This window comes from Haliaeetus albicilla, chromosome 10 (assembly GCF_947461875.1).
Source record: "Haliaeetus albicilla chromosome 10, bHalAlb1.1, whole genome shotgun sequence".
Classification (NCBI taxonomy): Eukaryota; Metazoa; Chordata; class Aves; order Accipitriformes; family Accipitridae; genus Haliaeetus; species Haliaeetus albicilla.
Window position 1 is genome coordinate 24,380,469 of NC_091492.1, and position 20,408 is coordinate 24,400,876.

Genomic DNA, 20,408 nt, shown 5'->3' on the forward strand with positions numbered 1-20,408 from the left:
CAGGCTGGAGGACGTTGCTCCCTCCGGGCTGCCTGCTGGTGCCAAAGCTGGGGACCGGCAAACTTTGGTCATGCTCAGCTGTGGGAGCCGGCCCCTCCTCCCCCTGGGCACCCCATGGTCCCCAAGCCCCCCATCAACCGCTGCAGTGCCTGCAGGAGAAACCGAGGCGCAGCTGGGCCCCTGCCGCCTCATCAGGCCAAGCAGCCGCTGGGGAAACCGAGGCACAGGGTGGGGACGGTGGTTGACCTCGGCTCTGACACGCGTGTCCGGGAGGAGCCGAGGGCAGAACTGGTTGTGCTGGCCCGGTTTAGCCACAACGGGGACGCTGTGGGTGCAGGGCCATGTGCCGGGCACGCTGAGCCGGGCACAGCCCTGGGTGGTGGTGACGCAGAGACGTGGCCAGTACTGACCAGAGAGGGGACAGGGTGTCCCTACTATTGTCACCGTGTCCATCCCCGGAGGCTCCATCCCAGTTAAATGTTACCAGGGCGCAGGAGGGGAAACTGAGGCAGCAGGGATGGGGCTGGCTGGGTTGACAGGCACTGTCCCAGCCCCACGCTAGCTTGGGGACGGAGCCAGCTCGGCCCTGCTCGAGGCCACGGAGGGGAACTGTGGTAACCACCTGCCAATCAACGCAATGGTGCTAATTAGCACTTGGCAAGACTCCCATCCTCGTTAATTAGCGATAACAAGGATTTATCTCCAGGCCAGATCCAGTGGAGCAAGGAAGGAGCTGCGTTCCCTGAGTCGGGCAGGAGCCTGGTGCCACACAGCCCGACGTGCCAGAGCCTGCGCCATCCCTCCAGCCCCAGATGGACGATGAGCTGCAGGCCTTAAAATGCTCCATTTTATTTAAAATAGCACTTGGAGAGGAAAAAGGGCAGCGGGGGGACGAAGGGCAGTTGCATATAAAAATAAACCAGGGTGGCTGGAACCGTGGGTACCCCCAGCCACTCCAGTCCTGCTCTCTGGCTGCCTCCATGGAAGCCTGATCCCCTGGGGCCGTGTCTTGGACCCCAGGGCCATGGTTTACCGGCAGGACCCAGTCACCAATGGGGACACTGGCTGCGGTGAGCAGCTCCCCTCCTGGCAAAAAGCCACAGTGCAAACGCAGCCTGAGACCCGTATCAAGATGAAGAGGCAAGACAGCATCTGGGGTGGGTTCCCCATCCCACCGCTTTTTGAGCGGTACCTTCCTTCACATCGTTGGTATTAGAAGAGTTTTTGCATTGAGCAGCGGCATCCACGGCTGGTCCCTCTCCTGGCTCTCAGGACATGGCTCTGCCCTGGGATGGAGCAGCCGGGGTGGTGTGGGCAGGTGTCAGCAGGAGCTAGTCTGGAGGTTGGCCTCATTGAGCAGCGAGGCGATGGAGGAGGGCCCGTAGGCGCTGTCGAACTCCTCGTCTGAGCTGAGCTGGTCATCTTGCAGGGAGGAATCGGTTGCTGAGCGGGCAGCTTTGCGCCTGGAGATGGAGAACAGGGGTCAGCCCTCACTGGGGCTGGGACCCCCCTCCAGCCTGGGGCTGGGACCCCCCTCCAGCCCAGCATCCCCTACCAAGCCTCCTTCTCTAGCGCCTTGATGCGGTTCTGCAGCTGCTCGTTGAGCTCGTGCTGCTCCTCCAGCTCCCGCTGAACCTTCTTGCGGGCGCCCTCGAGCCGCTCAATCTCCTCCTCTGCCTCATCCACTTGACGCTTCAGGGCCTTCACCCGCAGGCTCAGCTGCAGGAAGACAGGGCAATTCCCATGGGATTAGGATGGCTGGTGCAGGACAAGCGCCCAAGGGTCCCTTTGGTGGGTCCCGAAGCCGCTTGGCATCTCTGAGGGCTCCTGTCCGCCACCCACCTGGTCCTTCTGGTCGCTGACATGCTGCCGCTCATCATCGATCTGTATGGTCAGCTCCTTCACCTTCCTCTCCAGCTTGCGGTTGGAGGACATCAGGATGCTCTTCTCCCTACGGAAAGGCAATAGGTCATGAGCAAGCTGGGCTGGCACCCGGCGAGGGCGAAGGCACCCCCTGAGGCAGGGGTCTCCGTGGCCAGTACCTCTCCTCTGCCTGCAGCTTGTCCTGCAGCTCCTCCACCTGCGCCTCCAGCTGCGAGATGTTGCTGCTGGGTTTTTGCAGCCCCTCCGAGCTGGTCAGGCGGCTCTTCAGCTCCTTGTTCTACAGGGAGAGAAAACCCCACAGCCATCCCCGTCATCCCCTGCAGTGTTCCCAGCTGGAGCGGGAAAGGCTCAGAGCCTTGCTTATGTAAATCCCAGCTGCGAGTCAGGGCCCAGAAACCCTTTCCCAAGGAGGAGACATAACGAGCTGGGTTATATAATGACAATTAGCTGTGCTGGCACCAGCCAGGGCATGAGGTGATACCAGGATGTGCCAGGGACCGCTAGGTGCAAGAGCCCCTGCCGGCTCCATGACACTCATCATCCCCCAGCTCCCCAGTTTCTGCTCTTAAACACCCTCGTTGGCCAAAAAAATCCCCAAAAGCACCAGAAAAACCAGCTCCTCTCCCCGTCCCGCACAGCAGCATCACCCCAGCCTCGTCAGCTGGGCAGCGGTAACAAAGGTGGCTGCCGCTGGGCCGGGCCCCACGGCGTCACCAGTAGGAGTCTCGTGTTTTTCTTGGCAGCTGCAATTCTGCACCGGGAACAAGAACAGCTCGGGGAGCTTAGTTCCCATTGATCTGTCTCGTTAAGAGCCAGCTCAAGGTTAGGTAACGAAGAGTTTGGAGTGCAAGCCCAGGCAGGCTGGGGGAGAACTGCAAGTAAAGGGGGGATCCTGCAGGAATGCCACCCCAGGGAGATGCCAGACAGCTCCAAGGATACTCCAGCCAGGGATGGTGCCTGGGGAGGATGGGGACGGGCCGTATCCAGAGCAGGGAGGAGGCAGGGGGGAGGGTTCTACAGCAGGAAAAGCTCCTTGGGAACACAGTCCCTCTCCCAGGGGTGCTCTAGCGAGGAGTGGGGCTGTACCAGGATGCTTTGCCCTGCATCCCTCACAGGACAAGTGGTCCAGCTGCCCTCCAGCTGTGCCCATGGCTGAGAGGTTGGATCCGTCCCCTCTGCAGCTCAGCCGTACCTGCCTCTCCAGCGAGACCTTATCACACTCCAGGTCCTGCCGGCTGGAGCGTTCCTGCAGCAGCTCTGCCCGCAGCTGGTCAATCTGGGGACAAGGACACAGTAGGAGTTGGTTTTGCCACGTCCTTTGCCGCTGCGTTTGCTCTGTGAGAAGTGAGGCCACTGCAAGTTCTTCCCATGACACCAGTGCCACAGAGCACGGGTGGACTCAGGGCACCCAAGAGCCACACAGTGGCCATCCCATGGCACACAGCTGGTATCAGTAACACCAAAAAACCCCAACGAGAGGATTTTGTTTCCTTCCTAAATTAGTTACTGCCATTCTGGCGAGCAGCCCAGAGACGAGGGCTGCAATTTTCCACTGGAGGGTTTAAACTGGTTGGACTGGGATTCAGAGACCCAGCTGCGCTCCCAGATCTGCCCGGCACCATCAGGCATGGCAGTGCAGCCATGCCGGGGACAGGAATGGGTTTGATCCACCGATGGAGCAAAATTAGAACCACCCCAAGGGCCTCTTTTAGGTTGACCAAGCTGAAATACGCAGTTTTGTGCATTATTTTAAAGCAAAGGAAATTGGAGTTTATATAAAAAATTGCTTGAATTTTATTCAAGCAGCCCCAAAAGCCAGTAGGGCCACTTCCGAGCCGAACCCAGCTGTGGTTTCATGCACATTGCTGCTCCGCAGCTCCTGTGCTTCAGACACATCCAGGATTCACCGGAAAAGTTTCCCCTGGGATGTGCCCATTTCTCAGATGGAAAAAATAGGAAAACAACCCATTTCACCGGCTCACCATAGCCTGAGGGGTGGGAATTCCCTTTCCAAGCCCCAGGCTGGATGCTGGCGGGGCAGGAGGCAGACAGGCTATAAGCGGAGAAGCTGCCAATCCTGGGATCCCAGCAAAACCCAGCACTGCTGGATCCTGGGAGGCTCAGCAGGCAGTTCCTGCCTGCTTGCTGAGCTCAAACACCAGCTCTAGCTTTGAAGGTAATAAGCAGGTGGGTTAAGAGGGAGGGGAGAGCCTGGAGACTGGCGTAATTTAAGCCCCAACTTCCTGCACAAACACAAACCTCACCCTGTAATTTCAGGGGATTTTTTTTTTTGTGCCAAGCTCGTATGATTTCCGTTTGTGCCCGAACCAGCTTTTCAGACGCTGTCATCTCGATTGTATTTAGAGTGATGGAGGGCTCCAGGCTGCTCACTAACGACTCATTAATGGGGTTTTAACTCTGGTGACCAGTTGCACCCGAGGATCCAATTTATCCAGCGCTATTTTACCAGAGCTGAGGGCGGCTCTGCCACTGCACCAGCCGGGTTCAGGGTGGCACCACTTGACCTACCTGGTCTCTGCTCCGGTTGACCCTCTCCGTCAGCAGCTCCACTGTGGTCCTCTCCTCGTCCAGCTCCACCTCCAGGCGTTTGGACTTTTCCTGCAAGGAGAAAGGACCAGAAGGGTCAGCACGGGCCTTGGGGTCCCTGTGGGCTGGGGGCCAGGCGGCAGGAGGGGCTCAGGCTAGCCAAGGTTGGTGAGCTGGGATGCTGGAGGAAGGGAGTTTACTCCAACAGTGCTTCCAACCCAGCAAAACCCAACCAGCCCGAGAGGCTCCGACACAGCCCGGGAGGCAGGAAAAGGGAGATGCTTGGATATGAGACACAGCAGCTTGATGCTGTGCAGACCCCCGCGCACCCACCACCCCATCGGGGGACAGTAACCCGCAAAGCAACAACCTGCGGCAAGCCAAGCCACGGGGCAATGCCGGACAGAGCCGAAACAAAGCCAGCTGTGCTGGCAATTAGTAAATATTAATAGTAGCAATAGCACACCGTAGCAATAGCACACCCCCGGCAGCACTGCCAGGCTGCATAACTTCTCTTTCCCAGCAGCTGTGGGATGGAGGATGGCTGGGTGAGCTCTGCCCCTTGCTGTTAGCACACAGCACTGCAGGAACGGGATGAGTGGTTTTGGGGTGCTGAGCAGCGCTCCCCACCTCCAGCGTCTTGACGTGCCGCGAGCGATCGTCCTGGGAGCGCTTCTTGGTCTCTATCTCCTGCTCGAGGTTGTGCAGCCGCTGGAGCAGCACCTCCTTATCCAGGAGCACACTCTCCTGCTCCGCCTGGCTGTCCTGCAGTGCTTGCTTCAGCCGGGCAACCTGTAGCATCAAGGGAAGAGGCATCTCCAAGTGAGACGTGTCCCCAGGCTCCCTATGGAGGGACCAAGAGGACAGCGCGGGGACCCACAACGTGCCAGCCCTTGCCTTACCTCGTCCTGCAGCCGTCCCATGTTGAACTGCATCTTCTCTACCTCGGCGCCCCGATCCTTGGCTTGTTTCTGGGAGTCCATGATCTCCTTCCGCGACTTCTCCTTGAACTCCTCCAGCTGCGACTTCAGCATGGCCAGCGAGCTATGCGACTCCTCCGTCATCTTCTCCAGCTGCAGCAGAGCGGGGACTGCTCAGGGGCTGGGGACCAGCCTATGTACCCTGTCCTGAGCTGATGGGACTCGAGGTGGGAGAAGATACCGGTGGGGATGGGGGTGACATTTCTGCTCCGTAGGCTCAGGAGCATCATGGCAAGGGGTGCAAGCCCTGCCAGAGCAGCCTGGATGTCCCCAAGCTCTGAGCAGGCACCAGGCTCTTGCAGGAGCTGCTTGGGGAAGGGTAGGGGACAACACGGCCCTAGGACACCAGAGGAAGCTGATCCCTGGGGACAGCAAGGTTTTAGAGAGTCTCCTGGGACATCAGGGAAGGATCGATCCCAACTGGCTCTGCAGGGAAACGAGATCTGTACCCAAAGTCCCGGATCCCTCCCCTAACCCAGCGAGGTCATCATGGAGATCCCCATCCCATGGCACAGAAAGTGGGTGTCATGGCACCAATGCCCCATGGGACAGGGGTCCTGGGGGTGCAAGCAGCCCCAGAGGCACCCGGGCACCCAACCTCTTTGTTCAGCTTCTCCGTGGTGCGGTCAAGCAGGCGCTTCTGCTCTTCCAGCTCACTCTTAGTGCGCTTGAGCTGCTCCTTTTGCCTCTGCTCATCCTGGTAGGATGTGCTCAGCTCCTGGTGCTCCTGTGTCAGCCGGGCCAGGCTCCGCTGCGCTTCCTCCAGGCGGGTCTCCAGCAACCGCTTGGCTATCAGCAGCTCCTGCTGCTGCTCCGTGGCTTCGCCCAGTGACTCCTCCATCTGCCTGCGCTCTGCCTGCAAAGACGGGGCTCTTCAAACTCCTTCCTATGGCAGGAGAACAGCTCAGGGCAGCTCAGGAACAGCTGCAGCCCCAGTACCTCCAGTTTGGTGACCTTCTCCTTGAGCCGTGCCTGGGAGCCCTCCCAGTTCTCGCCCAAGCGCTCGTACTCCTTCAGCTGTGTCTCCATCCCAATGGCCTTCCTCCTCAGGTCATCGTTCTGCTCCTGCAGCTCCCGCAGGCTGGACTCCACCATCTTCCTCGCCTGCTCTGATGCCTCCCATGCACTCTCCAGGGATGCCTTTGCCTGCAATGCAGCCACAGCACGGGGTGGACCCAGGGCCAGCCACTGACCCAGGAGTCTTGGGGGGCAGTTTGGGCTTGCATCCATTGGGAGGACCCCACAGCGGGTGGATCCAGGGCTGCAGGTTTGCCGCATCACCCCACGGCTGCGAAATTTGGGGCTCACGGGAAGGTGCAAGGGCAGCCCACAGTGGGGATCGCTCCTTGGCTTGTGGCTGGGTGGGGGCAAACCCTTTCCCTTAGCACTCACCTTGGTGGCCTCGTCCCGCTCCTCCTGGAGCTGCTGCAGATCTCTGCGGTACCGCTCAAGCTCCCCGTCGTGGCTGGACGCTTCCTCCTGCATGGTGCCCTTCAGCACAGCCAGCTCCTGCTCCTGCTGCCGCAGCAGCTCCTCCCGGCTCTGCTTCTCTGCCGTCAGCTCCCGCTGCGCCTCCCGCATCTGCCGCAGCTCCTGGGATGGAGGGGACGGGGTGTCAGGGACCCTTGGAGCTGGATGCGGTCCCCGGCACTGCGTGCGCCTCCTCCCTTGTCACCCACCTTCCTGAGTGCCTCCAGCTCACTGGGGTCCACTGTGCTGCTCCGTGCCTGGTCTGCCTCCTCCCGGGCGGCTGCGAAGCGCTCCCGCAGCTCCCGCAGCTCCTCCTCAAACTCCTCCCGCTCCAGCTTCACCTGCAGCAGCCTAGAGAGGGGCAGGATGAGGCCACCCAACTCCATCCCTGCATCCTTGTGTCCCACACCCCCACTCCCACGTCCCAGCATGCCTAGAGAGCAGCACCCAGCTCGGCTATCACCTTCCTCCCCACATGCCCAGGGGAGGAGGAGAACCAGCCCCATCCCAGCTCCTGACCCATTTTAACGGCATTTGGAGTAAAGATGCCAGATGGTCGCGAGTGGCTGGACCTCCATGAAAGCTGCTCGTGCCTCCAGCTCACCTGCAGTGAGGGCACTTACTCCTGCTTGGTGTTGCGGAGCTCGTCCTTATTCTTCTGGAACATGTCCCGCCAGTGCCCCATCTCCTCCGTGCTCTCTTCCAGCTCCCGCTGCAGGTTCCTCACCACAGCGTTGATCTTCTGCCTCTCCAACTCCAGGTTAGCCTGATCCTGCATTGCAATGTGGAGTATTCAGCTGCAGAGCATCCTTGCAGGATGCTCCAACAATGCTGAGGTCCTGCCGCAGCTAATGGCCTCCCAAACCAGTGCAGGGAACCCAGGCAGGGATCTGGGAAGACTCCACACCTCTGCAGATCGGCTCCACTCACCCTACAGCGTCTCCACCATGGGGCGGAGAGAGCTGGGGCAGATGGGTGCTCTTGGGGCAGGACACAAACCCCATTTCCAGCTCAGGACCATTTAAAGGGGGAATTCAAGGACATGACTCCAAGCAGAGACCCTCCCCAGCTGCAGCCAGCATGTCCCCATCCACCAACTCTCCCCAGCAGCCCTCCTCACGGCCAGACCTGTGAGATGTCCTCCATGCTGCGTCGCAGCTGGTCCATGTCGCTCTGGTATTGCTGCCGGACACGGTCGAGCTCCTTGTCGTGGCTGGCCACCTCCTCCTTGAGGGCTCCCTTCAGTGCTGTCAGCTCCCGCTCCCGCAGCCGCAGCTGCTCCTCCTGACGCTGTTTGGAGCTAAGGGCCTCCTCCAGCTCCTCCCTGGTCTCCAGCAGTTCCTGGGTGAAGGGGACAGCTGGGCTCAGCGCCAGTGAAGCGACACAGGGGGATGCTCACGCCCCGGTGCAACCATCACCATACCTTGTACAAGGCTTCACCATCCGGGGACGCATGGGAGCCCTTGTGCAGGTGGTCGAGCTCTCGGTGCATTGCCACCAGCTGCTCCTTGCAGTCACCCAGACAGGTCTCTGCCTGCTCCTTGGCTGTTTTCACTTCGCTCAGCCTGGAGGGCAGCGCAGAGTCCTTCACAGCACAGGGCATGAGACCCCGGCCACATCTGCACCCCAAAGGGCCAAGGCTGCAGCCCTCACCCATAAGCATCTACACTGGTTGGCAGCTCATCCTGGTGTGGCAAAGGGGACGGGGACAACAGGGGGGACAGCCACCCACCCTGCACTCCCCCAGCGCTCCTTGCATTTCCGAACGCCCCTGCCACCCTCCCACCACCCTCTGTCCCCCCCCACCGGGGACAGACAATTGTCCCCAGCCCTGGCATGTTCAGCAGTGCGACTGCAGCTCTTACTCTTGCAAGCTTCTCTGCAGCTCCTGGGTTTTCTTCTCCAGGGTCCCCCGCAGACGCTGGCTCTCCCCTTCGGCCTCCCGCAGCCGGGCTTCCAGCGCCCGAGCAGAGCTGCTCCTCACCGGCTCCCTAGTCAGCTCCAGCTTCTGGCAGAGCTGCAGGAGAAGCGGGGGAACAGCAGTTACATCCCCTCCTGGGGGCAGAGCAGCCAGTGATGCTCCCATCCCACCTCTCCAGCACACCCCCTGCCGGGTCTGTTGGGGACGGGAAGGACTTCTGCACCCCCAGCATCCCTGAGACACCCCAGAGGGGTGTAAATCAGACCAGGAGAAGATTTGGTCTTGCCTGGGCTCCCAAGCCCAAGTAAAAAGGGGCTCACAGCAGGGACCCATTGTGCTTGCCCCCCTCCCAGGGATGTAAACTGTGACCCCGTGTCTCCCTAAGCCCCTCAACCTTCTGCTTGGCCTCACCTTGGTCTCCTCATTGAGCTTCTCCTGCAGCTCCTCCACCTTCCTGGCCAGCTCCCTGTGCTGGGGCTGGGAACATGCCACATCCTTGGCAGGTGCCTGGAGAGACACCCCCCCCAACCTCACTCAGTGGATTCAGGGTGCTGCAACCCCCCGGGGCCACAGCTCAGTCCCCAGCCACAGCCTTTCAGCTGCACACTGCCATGGTCCTGGCATGCTGGGACATGGTGCCAGGAAGGCAGGACCCCCAGAGGGGGGCTTGGGGAGCAGTCTCCCCCAAACACCAGGATGGCCCCGACTCACCGCCAGCTCCTGCATCTTCTCAAACAGCCGGGCAGCTTTCCTCTTCAGGGAGATTTCGCTCTCGCTGCTCCTGTGGGCATCAGAGCCGGGGGAAGTGTTTGGGGATGGGGGGGTGGAGCGGGGGCATGGCTGAGCCTGGGGTGCAGGAACATCCCCAGCGCTTTTCCACTCGCTCCCCCAAAATCCTGAGCACCAGCTGGCTACAGGGGCATCCCCACTCCCAAACCAACCCGCAGCATCCCAGCCGCAACCACTGGGACTTCTGGAAAAGGGCAGCATCCCAGCCGCAACCACTGGGACTTCCAGAAAGGGGCAGGGAGCAACAGGGGCACTCAGGAGGGATTTGGGGGGCTCACCCCTCCTTCAGGATGCTGTAGATGAGCTCCTTGGGGTGCTCAGTGCTGCCGGGCTGGGTGACCTCCCGCTGGTCCCGCAGCAGGTCCGGGGTGGATTTGAGCTGCCGCAAGGGATAAAAAAAGCTCATCTCTGGCAAGGGCACGAGTCCCCCCACCAGCCCCCCAGGTCCCACTGCTCTGGAGGATGCCAGCACTTGCCTTGGTGCCAGTGACCCCCTTGGTGACCCTTGTGATCCCAGCAGGATCCAGCCCCCTGGTACCTGCAGCTCTGCCTGGGCTTTGCTCTGCAGCCGCTCAGCCGCAGTCTCCTCCACGCCCCGGTTTGCCTGCTGGCTCCTTGTCCCCCCGTCCTCCATCCTTCCAGCTCTGCTTGGGCGGCTCAGGCTGCCAGCGGGCACCGAGGACTGGGGGTGAACGGCACCGGCCTGGTGCTGGGCACTGCTCAGCTCCCTGGCATCCGGCACATTGCGGTGGGGGACGCGGCTGTCCAGGCTCTGGGAGCGCTTCCTCTCCTCCGAGGCAATCCGGCCCCTCCTGGCCACCCGCCCTCGCTGCTGCACCTTCCTGTCGAATTTGCTGATGAGCGAATCCACTGAGGAGAGGGGTTTGGTGTCCACATCGCTGCCACCAGTGACCACCGTGGCCTCTGTGTCTGAGGAAGGGTCCTTGGCCATGACACTTGAGCCAGAAGCTTTCCTCCGCTCCGGTGCGATGTTCAACATGCTGCTGCTTTTGCTGCTGGCCAGAGCCCGGTGCTGCCGGCTGCCACTGGCCCGGGGAGCACCAGCGGCAAAGGGCTCGTCCGAGGCAGCACCAAGCAGATCCCCGTGGGACTGAGTCCTCCGCAGCTCCTCCCCGAGCAGCCGTTTGCCCGGCAGAGATTTGGGCTCATGCTGAGAGGTCGCTGAGATGCCGCTCATCTCCTCGTCGGAGGTGCTGTAGGATGAGCCACGCTTGGGCTGCCGTCCGGCATAGGGATTTTCCGGCAGGTCGGAGTCGGAGCTGACAGAGCCAGAGGGCCAGGGGCCGGTGGGGGGGTTTGGGTAGGAGCCCTCGCTCTTGATCTGCACCCCGAAGGAGTCGCCGCCCTTCTCGCCGCTGTTGAGGACGACGAAGGGCTGCCCGGCGATGCCCTGCACCCGCACTGCCACCCCATAGGAGCTAGGCTTGCCCCGTGCCTTGGGGGGTCTCCGGGGCTCCTGCAGGTCATTGATGAAGCGGATCTGGACACCGTAGTCCACAGGGCTCTGCTTCTCTGCCATCGCAGTGCTCATCGGCCACTCCGTCCCCGGAGCTCAGCACCGTGGTCCTGGGCAGGGGAGAAAGGGAGCAGTCACCCTCAGATCAGAGTCAGCACTCGGCGAGGGTCCGGCAGTGCTTTCCCATGAGGACAGGTACCAGTGGAGACCCGGTGCCAGCGCTGCAGCGTCCCCAGGATAGGACGGGGACAAGGCTTGCTGTGCTGGCACTTGCATCGCTCGGCTGCTCCCGGGAGGATGCTGGGGAGGGCAGGGAGAGCAAAAACCCCCCCACCCCGCACACAGCATCGGCAGCCAGACCCTCACCGTGTCTCCTGCCGCTTGCCCTTGGTGGCAGGACCCCGGGGATGCAGAAGCAGAGATCCCGGCTCTGCTCCTGCTGCCTCCCAGTCGCCTGCGGAACGCCGCAGCCTCGCTGCAGCCGGAGCTCCAGCATCCCTCAGCATCACTCCCAGCGCCCGCTGTCCCCGCGGCCAGGGCAGCTGCCCAGGTCCCGTGGGGAGGGGACAGATATGAGCAGTGACATATTGGGAACAGCATGATGTAACCCTCCCCCTTGGTCCTGGCGGCACCCGGGGTGATGCCGGCCGGCAGGAGAGCGGCAGCAGCTGAGGACACGGAGGGGGATGAGCTCCCCTATAGGCACCTAGGGGTTTAAGTGATGAAAAAGCCCCAAATCAGCCCCTTAGCCCCGCAGCATCATGCTTCCCCCACCCCGAGCACCAGGAGCCGCAGCGGCTCCTTTCTCTGCTATACATAAACTGGATGCTGGAAGCGGAGTGAGGTGCTGAGCGCTCAGCTCGCACCTGCGTCCCCTGAAGGGTGTCCCGGGGGACCCCGGGATGCAAGGGGACCCTGAGCCAGGCAGGGGGATGCTTAAACACATCACATGCATGGAGAAAAACAAAAAAGCAAACCCCAAACCCCACGCTTTCAGCTCAGGTCTGGATATTGCCCCCAAAGCTGCCCCAGCCCAGAGCGAGGAGCCGGCAGGGATGGAGCACGAATGCAGACGGAGCAGCGGGATGCCCAGCACAGCTGGTCTCTCCCACGTCCTCACGTCAACCCTGAGCCCACACCTCCTCCTGTGCCCACCCCGGGGAAGAAGCCAGAGCCCAAGCCCTGCTGCCATGGGACCCAGCTTTCTGCAGAGAGATGGAAAGCACCAGAGGTGCTGGGCCCAGAGTAGAAGCATGGGGCAGAGGCAGCAGCGGGTGCAGCACAGACCCCACTGGGCAGTGCCAGGAAGGACAAGTCATTTGCTTCCCCTGGCCCTGCCAGCTCCCCACCACCGCCGTCTGCTCCTGTCCCCCAGCCAAACTTGGCAGGGATGACTCCTGCGGCTCTTCCATTTTGCCGGAGTCACAACAAGCCCTTTGGGTCTCCTGCACCCCTCCCCAGACCCGGCAGCGAGGGCAGCAACCAGGAGCTGCAGGCAGCAGCAGGCAAGAGACCAGCTATTTATTCCACAGGCAAAACAGCCCAGGAGCCGACACATGGGATGGGAGAAGAGCCCCTGAATCGTGAGCTCGTTATTCCTGCACGGTGTCCAGCTAACGAGATCAGCAACAGACACCAGCCTCTATAAATACACCCTCAGCCCAGCGCCCGCAGCAGGAGCCCCTAAAGCAAATCCCATCTGTCTTGTCCCTCCAGGCACTGCAGCATCCCCTCCAAGCCACAGGGACGGCCCCCACCGCTATTGGGGTAGGAACCATGAGCCCTGGGTGCAGCACTTGCCTTGGGAAGACCTTTGGATGGGTGGCAAGGGGTGGCACAGCGTCCTCCTGCAGCATTGCCAGTGGGGCAGGGGCTCACCAAGCAAAGCCCCATCTGTGCCAGCATCATCGCAGCCGGCAAAGGATGCAGCTCTGCCCCACCGCCCACCCCTGCCCTGGCACGATGGGAAGCAGGGGGTGAATAACCGCAGGGGTCGGATGCAGTTGGGGATGTAGCTGGGGTCAAACCCAGTTGGCACAGGACCGGACTGGGGAGAGGAGGATTTGTTCTTTCCAAGGGAGCACCAGCTTGAGATGCATGGCTTTGCTCCGAGTTTTGGGGGGCTCTGGAGGCACAAGCCAGGCATCTGGGGAGCTGGGAGGAAGCAGGTAAGCCAGGCCCGGCAGTAAACTCCCAGGAATGCTTCCTTCCTCCTGGAAGGACTCCAGCTTGCAGATAAAGGGCTGGAGCCGGATCGCATTCCTGTGTGGGAGAGCAACACCGAGCCCCAGGCTGGAAACACAGCCCCGGGAGGGGATTTCACTGGAAACCGCAGGGAAAGAGCCTGGAAGCAGAAGGGATAGAGAATTGGGGCTAAAAATAGCCTGGTTATTGTCCCCAGGGTGTGCGCCATACTCCAACACACCTTAACCCTGCCCCAGGTCAGGCTGGCAGCAACCACAGCACCAAGCAATGGGGGTCCCGCACCCGGCCAAGGCAAGAGCAGAGCTGGCAGGAGCAGGCAGGCAGCAAACCAGCAGGAGAGGTCTCTTGCTGGCGGTCACGCACCTCCGGCATCACGCTGCCGGCCGGCAGTGCTGGGGATGGCGGCCAGCCAGCTCCACTTGCCCAGATCAGTGGCACAATAAGCCCTTTGTGCCGACGATGTTAACCCAGAAAGTTGTTTTGCAATTTGCAGGCGGTGCTGGAAAAGGCTCCTACACCGAGCAGGAGCTCACGCCAGCTCTCCCACTCCCTTCCAGAGCCAAAAACACCCAGGTGGGAAAGGTGATGGCTGCCAGGTCGGGCTGATCCTCCTCCATCAAGGTCAGGCAGGTAATCTGACCGCAAGCAGTTGCACACTGGGACCCCAGCAAGGAACTGGCCCCATTTTGCATTGAAGCCAGAGCCCATCTCTGGGCCACCTCCGTCTGAACCGAGCAGGTCGGCTTATGTGGCTGCTGCACCCCCTGAGCACGGGAAGCAAAAGCTGCCGTATTATCCCAAAGCACTTCATGTCCAGACCGACATCACAGGGAAGGGGCCAGCAGAGATGCACAAACCCGGCATTTCTCCCCCATCACCTGTTTTTTGGCTCCTGGCACGGTTTAGGCTATTTCCACTGAGGGTTTCCCCAAAGCTCTGCCCTGCCTGCAGCGCTGCTTGCTCAACTGTGTTTGTAGGCAGCCCTGGTTTTGCTCGGGGCCAAAGTCCAAGGCTGATTTCAGGTGCAGGCAGCACAAGCTGTGCCTGCGCCCTGCCCATCACCGGGCGGAGACCGGCTATTCCTGCTCTCCCGCAAACTCCAAAACCCTGATAAATCCTCGGCCGAGCATGTGAGCCATGCGCGGCCAGCCGAGTCAGAGGAACCTGAAACCAGGGCACCTGCGTCACACAACAGGGACGGGCTCATCATGACACCTACATGCCAGCATCGTGCCGGGGCTGGAAGAGGGTTGTCCGTGGGGGTAAGGGTCGCCCCACAGGCGATGTCCCCTGGGGCTCCCACGGGAGCTGATAAAGACCGAATTCCTTTGTATCCCAGCCCAGCCACAGGCAGAGCCCTCAGGTTAATCATCAACCTAGAGACTGGAAAATCCCGTTCCCTGCCTCTCCCAGAGGCCCATTTTGGAAACCGAAAGCCCTGTCCCTCCTGCGGGACCCTGTGCTCCAACACCATAGGGTCAGACCCGATGCCAAACTACGCTCTCTGGGTCACATCTGTTACCAAACCGTGCTTTCCACCGTCATGCCGAGGGCAGCACTCCACTGCAGTGCCCCGAAACCACCAGCGTGGCACAACCCACACTGTAACGTGTTTACTGCAGCACCGATCAGATCAGTTTACTGGTTTCCAAGCAAGTTGTGCCTTTGAAACCAGAATTATTTTGATCCACATGCTCATGGGGATAAATATTTCCTGGGGGACACCGGCAGGGAGCAAGGAAGAGCTCCAGGGACATAATGTGGATCCACACAGGTCTCCAGTGCTGCAAGGCTCGGATGCTCTGGTTTCACCCCAAACTGGGGATCCCCGTCTCTTCCCGTATCATTGCGATCCCCAGGGCCAGCTCAGGCAGCACAAACACGAGTGCACAGGCATCACGCTGACCCCGTGGGGACCACAGAACCTCCGTCCCCGGGGCAGTGCCCTCGGAGGCAATGCTGCAGCTCCCACCCCTAAAAAGACAATGCTGAGGGGAGATGCTGTGAGTACTGCAGCCACGACACGGCAGGTGATGGGCTCCGTTCGGCAAACAAGGGGGCTCCGTTCAGCAAACGGCACCTTGTCTCCAGGGATGGAGATGGAAATCCAGCTCTACTCCAAACCAGCTCAACTGGTCGGGGTGGTGGGAGAGGAAAGCCAGCCCTGAGCAAGCCGCAAACACCCTCCCAAACAAAAGCTTGCTACAGCGGTCAGAGGATGGGGACGGGTTAGCGAGAGCCAGTGCGTCGGAACCTCAAGATGCAAATAAGTCTCGAGGCAGCAAATAAGTCAGATGGCAGCAGGGATGACACCCAAGCCCTAGATTTTTCTTTCTTATTTAAACAGGCTGCTAAAAATACTGCCCCGGGATCCTGGCGAAGTAGGGCAGCTCCCTGCATTAAAGCTTCAGGACTCTGGCAGGGCAGGGCCCTGGCCGCAGCAGCCACATCGCTTCCACGCTGGTGCGAAATTTCCCTTGAACCTGCCAGGTCCAAAAGGCTTTTTCCTGGCTTCGGGATGGAACTTGCCCTCCTGTGACTCATGGCTCTGGGTGAGAAAAGGCAGGGGTTGATTATCTCCATGCTAAAGAGGAGAAGCGGTGATGGTCACTGCCGCCCCTACAGAGGGCCCTATAGAGGGATGCTATTGGGTCCCTGTATGGGACTGCTCCTCAAAGGACAAGAGCACCTGCAGATACAACTTCCATAGGGAAATGCAGATCCCTTACAGAAGGGACAGTCCCCACACACAGCACGTAAAGGCAGTTCCCGTAGGGGCTACAGGGGACAGCAGGTCCCTGATGGAGCAGAGCCAGCAGAATAGGGACAACCCAGGTCCCTCACCGGGGCAGCACCCTGGGGCTTCCTATAGGATCTGCTATAGGTCAGGTCACACCCTGGGGAGAAGAACGTCTATGGGGACTGCAATAGGGTGGAGCACATGCCAAGGACAAGGACCCCCATAGAGCCAGCCCCTATAGGATCTTCTAGAGGGCAAGGATCCCCCTCTCCAAAGGAAAGCCCATACAGGCCCAGCCCCTACAGGATCTGCCATAGGGCAGGGCACACCCCAGAGATAACAGCCCCTATGGCCCCAGCCCCTATAGGCTCTGCCATAGGGCAGGGCACACCCCAGAGATAACAGCCCCTATGGCCCCAGCCCCTATAGGCTCTGCCATAGGGCAGGGCACACCCCAGAGATAACAGCCCCTATGGCCCCAGCCCCTATAGGCTCTGCCATAGGGCAGGGCACACCCCAGAGATAACAGCCCCTATGGCCCCAGCCCCTATAGGCTCTGCCATAGGGCAGGGCACACCCCAGAGATAACAGCCCCTATGGCCCCAGCCCCTATAGGCTCTGCCATAGGGCAGGGCACGGCCCAGGAAGGACAACACCTATAGACCCAGCCCCTATGGGCTCCTGCCATGGGGCAGGACACCCTGCCGGGACAGCAGCCCCTAAGGCCCCAGGCCCTGTAGGCGCTGCCGTGGGGTCCTCCACACTCACCGCCCGCCGTCGGCTCCACTCCCCGCCGCTGCCCACCGCAACCTGTTACCTTCGCCCAGGCCCCTCCCCCAGGGCCGCCCGTTGGACCGCGCCGCGCCCGGCCCCGCCCCGGGGCGGAGACAGACCCCGATCTGCCACGCCCCTGACCACGCCCCCGCCGGCTAACGGGCCGCCCGCCTCGGGAGGGAGATCACGTGAGGCGGCCGGTGCCGCCGGCGGAACGCCGCCATCTTGGGGAGGGAGCTGCGTCCAGGGCAGCGGCGCCTTCGTGCTCCCGCACCGGCTCGCTCGCCCAGGGCACGGTGTGGCGGGGACTGTCCCAGGCCCTGCCGTCCCCCCCTGCGCGGGGTCTCTGCGGCCCCCGATCCTTAAGGGACAGCGGAGTGACCCCCGGGCCTGCAGCAGGGCGGGGGCGAGGCCCCCGGCACCGAGGGGCGATCTACAGTCCGCGCAAGAGAGTTCCGCCACACACAAGATGGCGCCCGGCGCAGCCCTCTCCTCCTGGCTCCGGCCACGCCCAAGATGGCGCCGTGCCGCCTCGCCTAGGCCTACGGCGGCCGGGAGCGGCCGTTATTCCTCCGCGCCTGCGCAGCCCGGGCCGCACCGTGACTAAGATGGAGGTCGGGCGAGCGCGGGTGCCGCCGCCGTTCTGGGCCGGGGGCCCGGCCCCGGGGCAGACGTACGTTCCTGGCGGGCCTGGCCCCGCCGCCGGCGTCCTGCCCTTCACCCGGACGCTGTGAGTGCGGGGGGGCTGAGGGGAGCGGGGATGTGGGGGGATTGGGGATGGGGGACTGGGAGGGGGTGGGCCGAAGGGGGCGCTGGGGAGGTGGGAGGGAGCGGAGGGGCGGGGGAGGGTTTCTGGGATCTGGGATGGGGAGACTGGGGCGACTGGAGAAACTGGGGGGCTGGGAAGAGCAGTGCTTGGGGGGCAGGGGGGGCGGGGTTGGGGGAGCTGGGAGAGGGCTGGGAGGGAAGAAATGGGGCTGGGAGGGGAAACAGGGGGATGGGTTGAGGAGTAAGGAGCCGGGCGAGTCCGGGGCCTCCCTGGTGCCGGGTCAGCGCTGACATTTGGGTCTTCAGGAGCCCGATGGTGACGGGCACCTCGGTGCTGGGAGTGAAGTTCGACGGGGGGGTGATCATCGCTGCAGACATGATGGGCTCCTATGGCTCCCTCGCCCGCTTCCGCAGCATCTCCAGGCTCCTGAAGGTGAACGACACCACCATGCTGGGGGCGTCCGGTGACTATGCTGACTTCCAGTACCTCAAGCAGATCATTGACCAGATGGTGTAAGTTCTGTACCAGGCTGCTGGGCAAGCCCTGACCGTGCTGTGGTTCGTGCTGTGCTGCTCTCTCTTCCCAGTCCTCAAAGGACTGAAATGTAATTAAATGCATTCCCTGAGCAGGGATAAAACTGAGCTGGAATCCCCCTTGTCCTTTCACAATCACTTCAGTACAGGTATCTTCTCCAAATTTTTTGCTGAGCACCATGGAGAACCGGTGTCAATTATTCTTTGTGCCGTTTGGCTGATTGACCTCTTGTAAGGTTTTGTTTGAAAACAGCCTGTGGGGATTTTGCAGGGGGTGTACTCTGTCCTGCTGGGGGTGCAGCTAGAGGTGGGCTGCTGCTCTTTAGCTGGGTGGTTTCCAGCTTTTCTTAACTGGGGGAAATTTCTACCTAAATTAGAATCGACGAGGAGCTGTTGGGAGATGGTCATAGTTACAGCCCGAAAGCCATTCATTCCTGGCTGACAAGAGTCATGTACAACCGGAGGTCCAAGATAAATCCGCTTTGGAACACTGTTGTCATTGGAGGCTACTACAATGGCGAGAGGTGAGCAAAGATGAGCGACGTGGAGTGCGTGATGGTTACTGCACGTCCTTCCCCGGGGCTGCTTCTCATAGCACGGGATTTGGAGAGGTCTCTGGCTGGGTGCAGCCGCTCAAAAGCTGAGTCCCTCCTTGACACAGCCCTGCCTGTGCAGCTGACATGCTCACAGATCTGTCCCTTCAGCTTCCTAGGTTATGTGGACATGCTCGGTGTTGCCTACGAAGCCCCTACGCTTGCCACGGGTTACGGAGCGTACCTAGCTCAGGTAGAGTATGCTCTTGCTCAGCTGCTAAAGTGAACTCAGCACTGGGTGAACTGAGCTGTCGAGCTATTGGATTTTATTTTTTTTTTCCCCAGCCATTAATGAGAGAAGTCTTGGAGAAGAAATCCAGCCTGACAAAGGAAGAGGCCCGTGACTTGATTGAGCGTTGCATGAAAATTTTGTATTACAGAGATGCTCGATCGTTCAACAGGGTGAGTGCCCCGCTCTGACGTGCCATGACTGGAGAGCTGGTGTGCCTGCTCTGTGCCTCAGGGTGATGTTCCAGTCTTCACCCCAGCTTGTCTTCTGTCCCTAATCTTGGGAATCCTTGCAGTAACTCACTGAGTTGGCAGGGGTGGGGTACATTACGAGGTCCTGTTAGCAAAGCTGTCCTCCATAGCCAGTCTCCCCTTGTGTCCTGCAGCCTCAGAAGAGCTGTTTGAGTCTGAGTGATGCTCATCTCTGGTGTTATCTTAGATCTCATGATATTTCTCCCATCCCCACAGTTGTAGTATCCAGAGGCTGCAATCTTTTTGCTTTGAAGTGTTTCTGTCTACTACTATCAACTACCTCGACTTGCCTGCCAAGGAAAAAGTAAAATGTTACTGAATGCAAAGCCACGTTAAAACAAATGTGTTTAAAGGACAGCTGTTATTACTGACTTTTACTGATCGGAGCTTTCACAGGGCCCATCTTCAATTCAGGTATGGAATTCAGGCTTTACTGAGAACTTTCAATGTTTTCTCTCCTCAGTATGAAGTAGCTATTGCAACGGAGAAAGGTGTGGAGGTGGAGGGACCCCTGACCCTGGAAGCCAACTGGGACATAGCACACCTTGTCAGGTAATGCCTCACTTTGAGCTCTTGGTCCGTGAGTTGGCAGTCTGGCAAATCCTGAAGGCGCAAAATAAAGTGGTTAGTAAAGGCCGTGGGATGCGCAGGCGTTGTGGGATAACATCCCTGCCGCGTACTTCAGTAGGAGTCTCCTTGATCCTCCCCTGCAACCGCAGTCTTCGCATTCCAGGAGGCAGTGTTGGGCTCTGCGCTCTGCCTGGCTGCTCTCCCCTTTATGGCCAGGGCCTGAAGGCATTAGTGCGAGTTCCTTCTGGAATGGGAAGGCTTTTTGTGGATATACCGTCTGCTTTGCTGCCTTTGCACCTCTTCAGAACAAGTGTCGCTGACAGGCAGCACCTGATAAAAGCGAAAGTGTTGATTTTCTTAGTGAGATGCTGACTGCATCCAGGTTGTGTAGTATCCTGACCTTTATCAAAATATCTTCTTGCAGTGGCTTTGAATGATCTCTGAAGAGCTGCTACAGGCTGTGGTGTCCACATTATCACCCTTTATATATGCTGTAAATTGGTTACTCCTTTTGAAGCTCTGATCTGACTTGTTTTGGAAATGAAATAAACCTGTTAAGACAAGCCTGTGTGTTTGTGCTACATTTGGGCTTGAGTTTGTGGGATGCTCCAGAAGCACTGACTTCAGGAAATCTCCTGGTTTCAGACAGTGAAGGTCACCAACAGCTGCAAGTCCT

At 60.2% G+C, this 20,408-nt stretch overlaps 2 protein-coding genes across 4 annotated transcripts; one reads left to right on the plus strand and one right to left on the minus strand.

The window, feature by feature from the left end:
* Positions 1-833: 833 nt before the first annotated feature.
* Positions 834-16,910, minus strand: CGN (cingulin). 3 transcript variants are annotated; one of them, XM_069794135.1, is made up of 21 exons: positions 16,782-16,910; positions 10,130-11,178; positions 9,870-9,970; positions 9,514-9,583; positions 9,214-9,309; positions 8,747-8,898; positions 8,305-8,500; positions 8,010-8,222; positions 7,505-7,653; positions 7,091-7,232; positions 6,804-7,004; positions 6,351-6,557; positions 6,010-6,267; positions 5,334-5,504; positions 5,062-5,223; positions 4,414-4,503; positions 3,077-3,160; positions 2,043-2,161; positions 1,843-1,951; positions 1,556-1,719; positions 834-1,463 (listed from the first exon to the last, which is right to left on the minus strand). In XM_069794135.1, exons 2-21 carry the CDS (start codon positions 11,141-11,143, stop codon positions 1,322-1,324), a joined length of 3,840 nt encoding a protein of 1,279 aa, XP_069650236.1. In that variant the 5' UTR covers positions 11,144-11,178; positions 16,782-16,910; the 3' UTR covers positions 834-1,321. The 3 variants fall into 3 exon arrangements, with proteins under 3 accessions (XP_069650236.1, XP_069650235.1, XP_069650237.1); XM_069794134.1 differs by lacking the exon at positions 16,782-16,910 and adding an exon at positions 11,435-11,816; XM_069794136.1 differs by lacking the exon at positions 16,782-16,910 and adding an exon at positions 11,435-11,631 and having other exon boundaries at positions 8,305-8,446.
* Positions 16,911-17,356: 446 nt separating this feature from the next.
* Positions 17,357-20,295, plus strand: PSMB4 (proteasome 20S subunit beta 4). The gene is made up of 7 exons (XM_069794138.1): positions 17,357-17,517; positions 17,862-18,068; positions 18,467-18,613; positions 18,794-18,875; positions 18,968-19,084; positions 19,626-19,714; positions 20,157-20,295. The coding sequence occupies exons 1-7, from the start codon at positions 17,396-17,398 to the stop codon at positions 20,167-20,169; spliced, it is 777 nt and encodes a 258-aa protein (XP_069650239.1). The 5' UTR covers positions 17,357-17,395; the 3' UTR covers positions 20,170-20,295.
* The last annotated feature ends 113 nt before the right edge of the window (positions 20,296-20,408 follow it).

Excerpts from the sequence above, each read along its gene's own strand:
- CGN (XM_069794135.1), bottom strand. The coding sequence starts at position 11,143 with ATGAGCACTGCGATGGCAGAGAAGCAGAGCCCTGTGGACTACGGTGTC. Across the intron at positions 9,971-10,129 it reads AAGCCCAGGCAGAGCTGCAG|CTCAAATCCACCCCGGACCT; the intron begins GTACCAGGGGGC and ends CCCTTGCGGCAG. Across the intron at positions 3,161-4,413 it reads TCAACCGGAGCAGAGACCAG|ATTGACCAGCTGCGGGCAGA; the intron begins GTAGGTCAAGTG and ends CCTTGTCCCCAG.
- PSMB4 (XM_069794138.1), top strand. The coding sequence starts at position 17,396 with ATGGAGGTCGGGCGAGCGCGGGTGCCGCCGCCGTTCTGGGCCGGGGGC. Across the intron at positions 18,069-18,466 it reads CAGATCATTGACCAGATGGT|AATCGACGAGGAGCTGTTGG; the intron begins GTAAGTTCTGTA and ends TACCTAAATTAG. Across the intron at positions 18,876-18,967 it reads ACGGAGCGTACCTAGCTCAG|CCATTAATGAGAGAAGTCTT; the intron begins GTAGAGTATGCT and ends TTTTTTCCCCAG.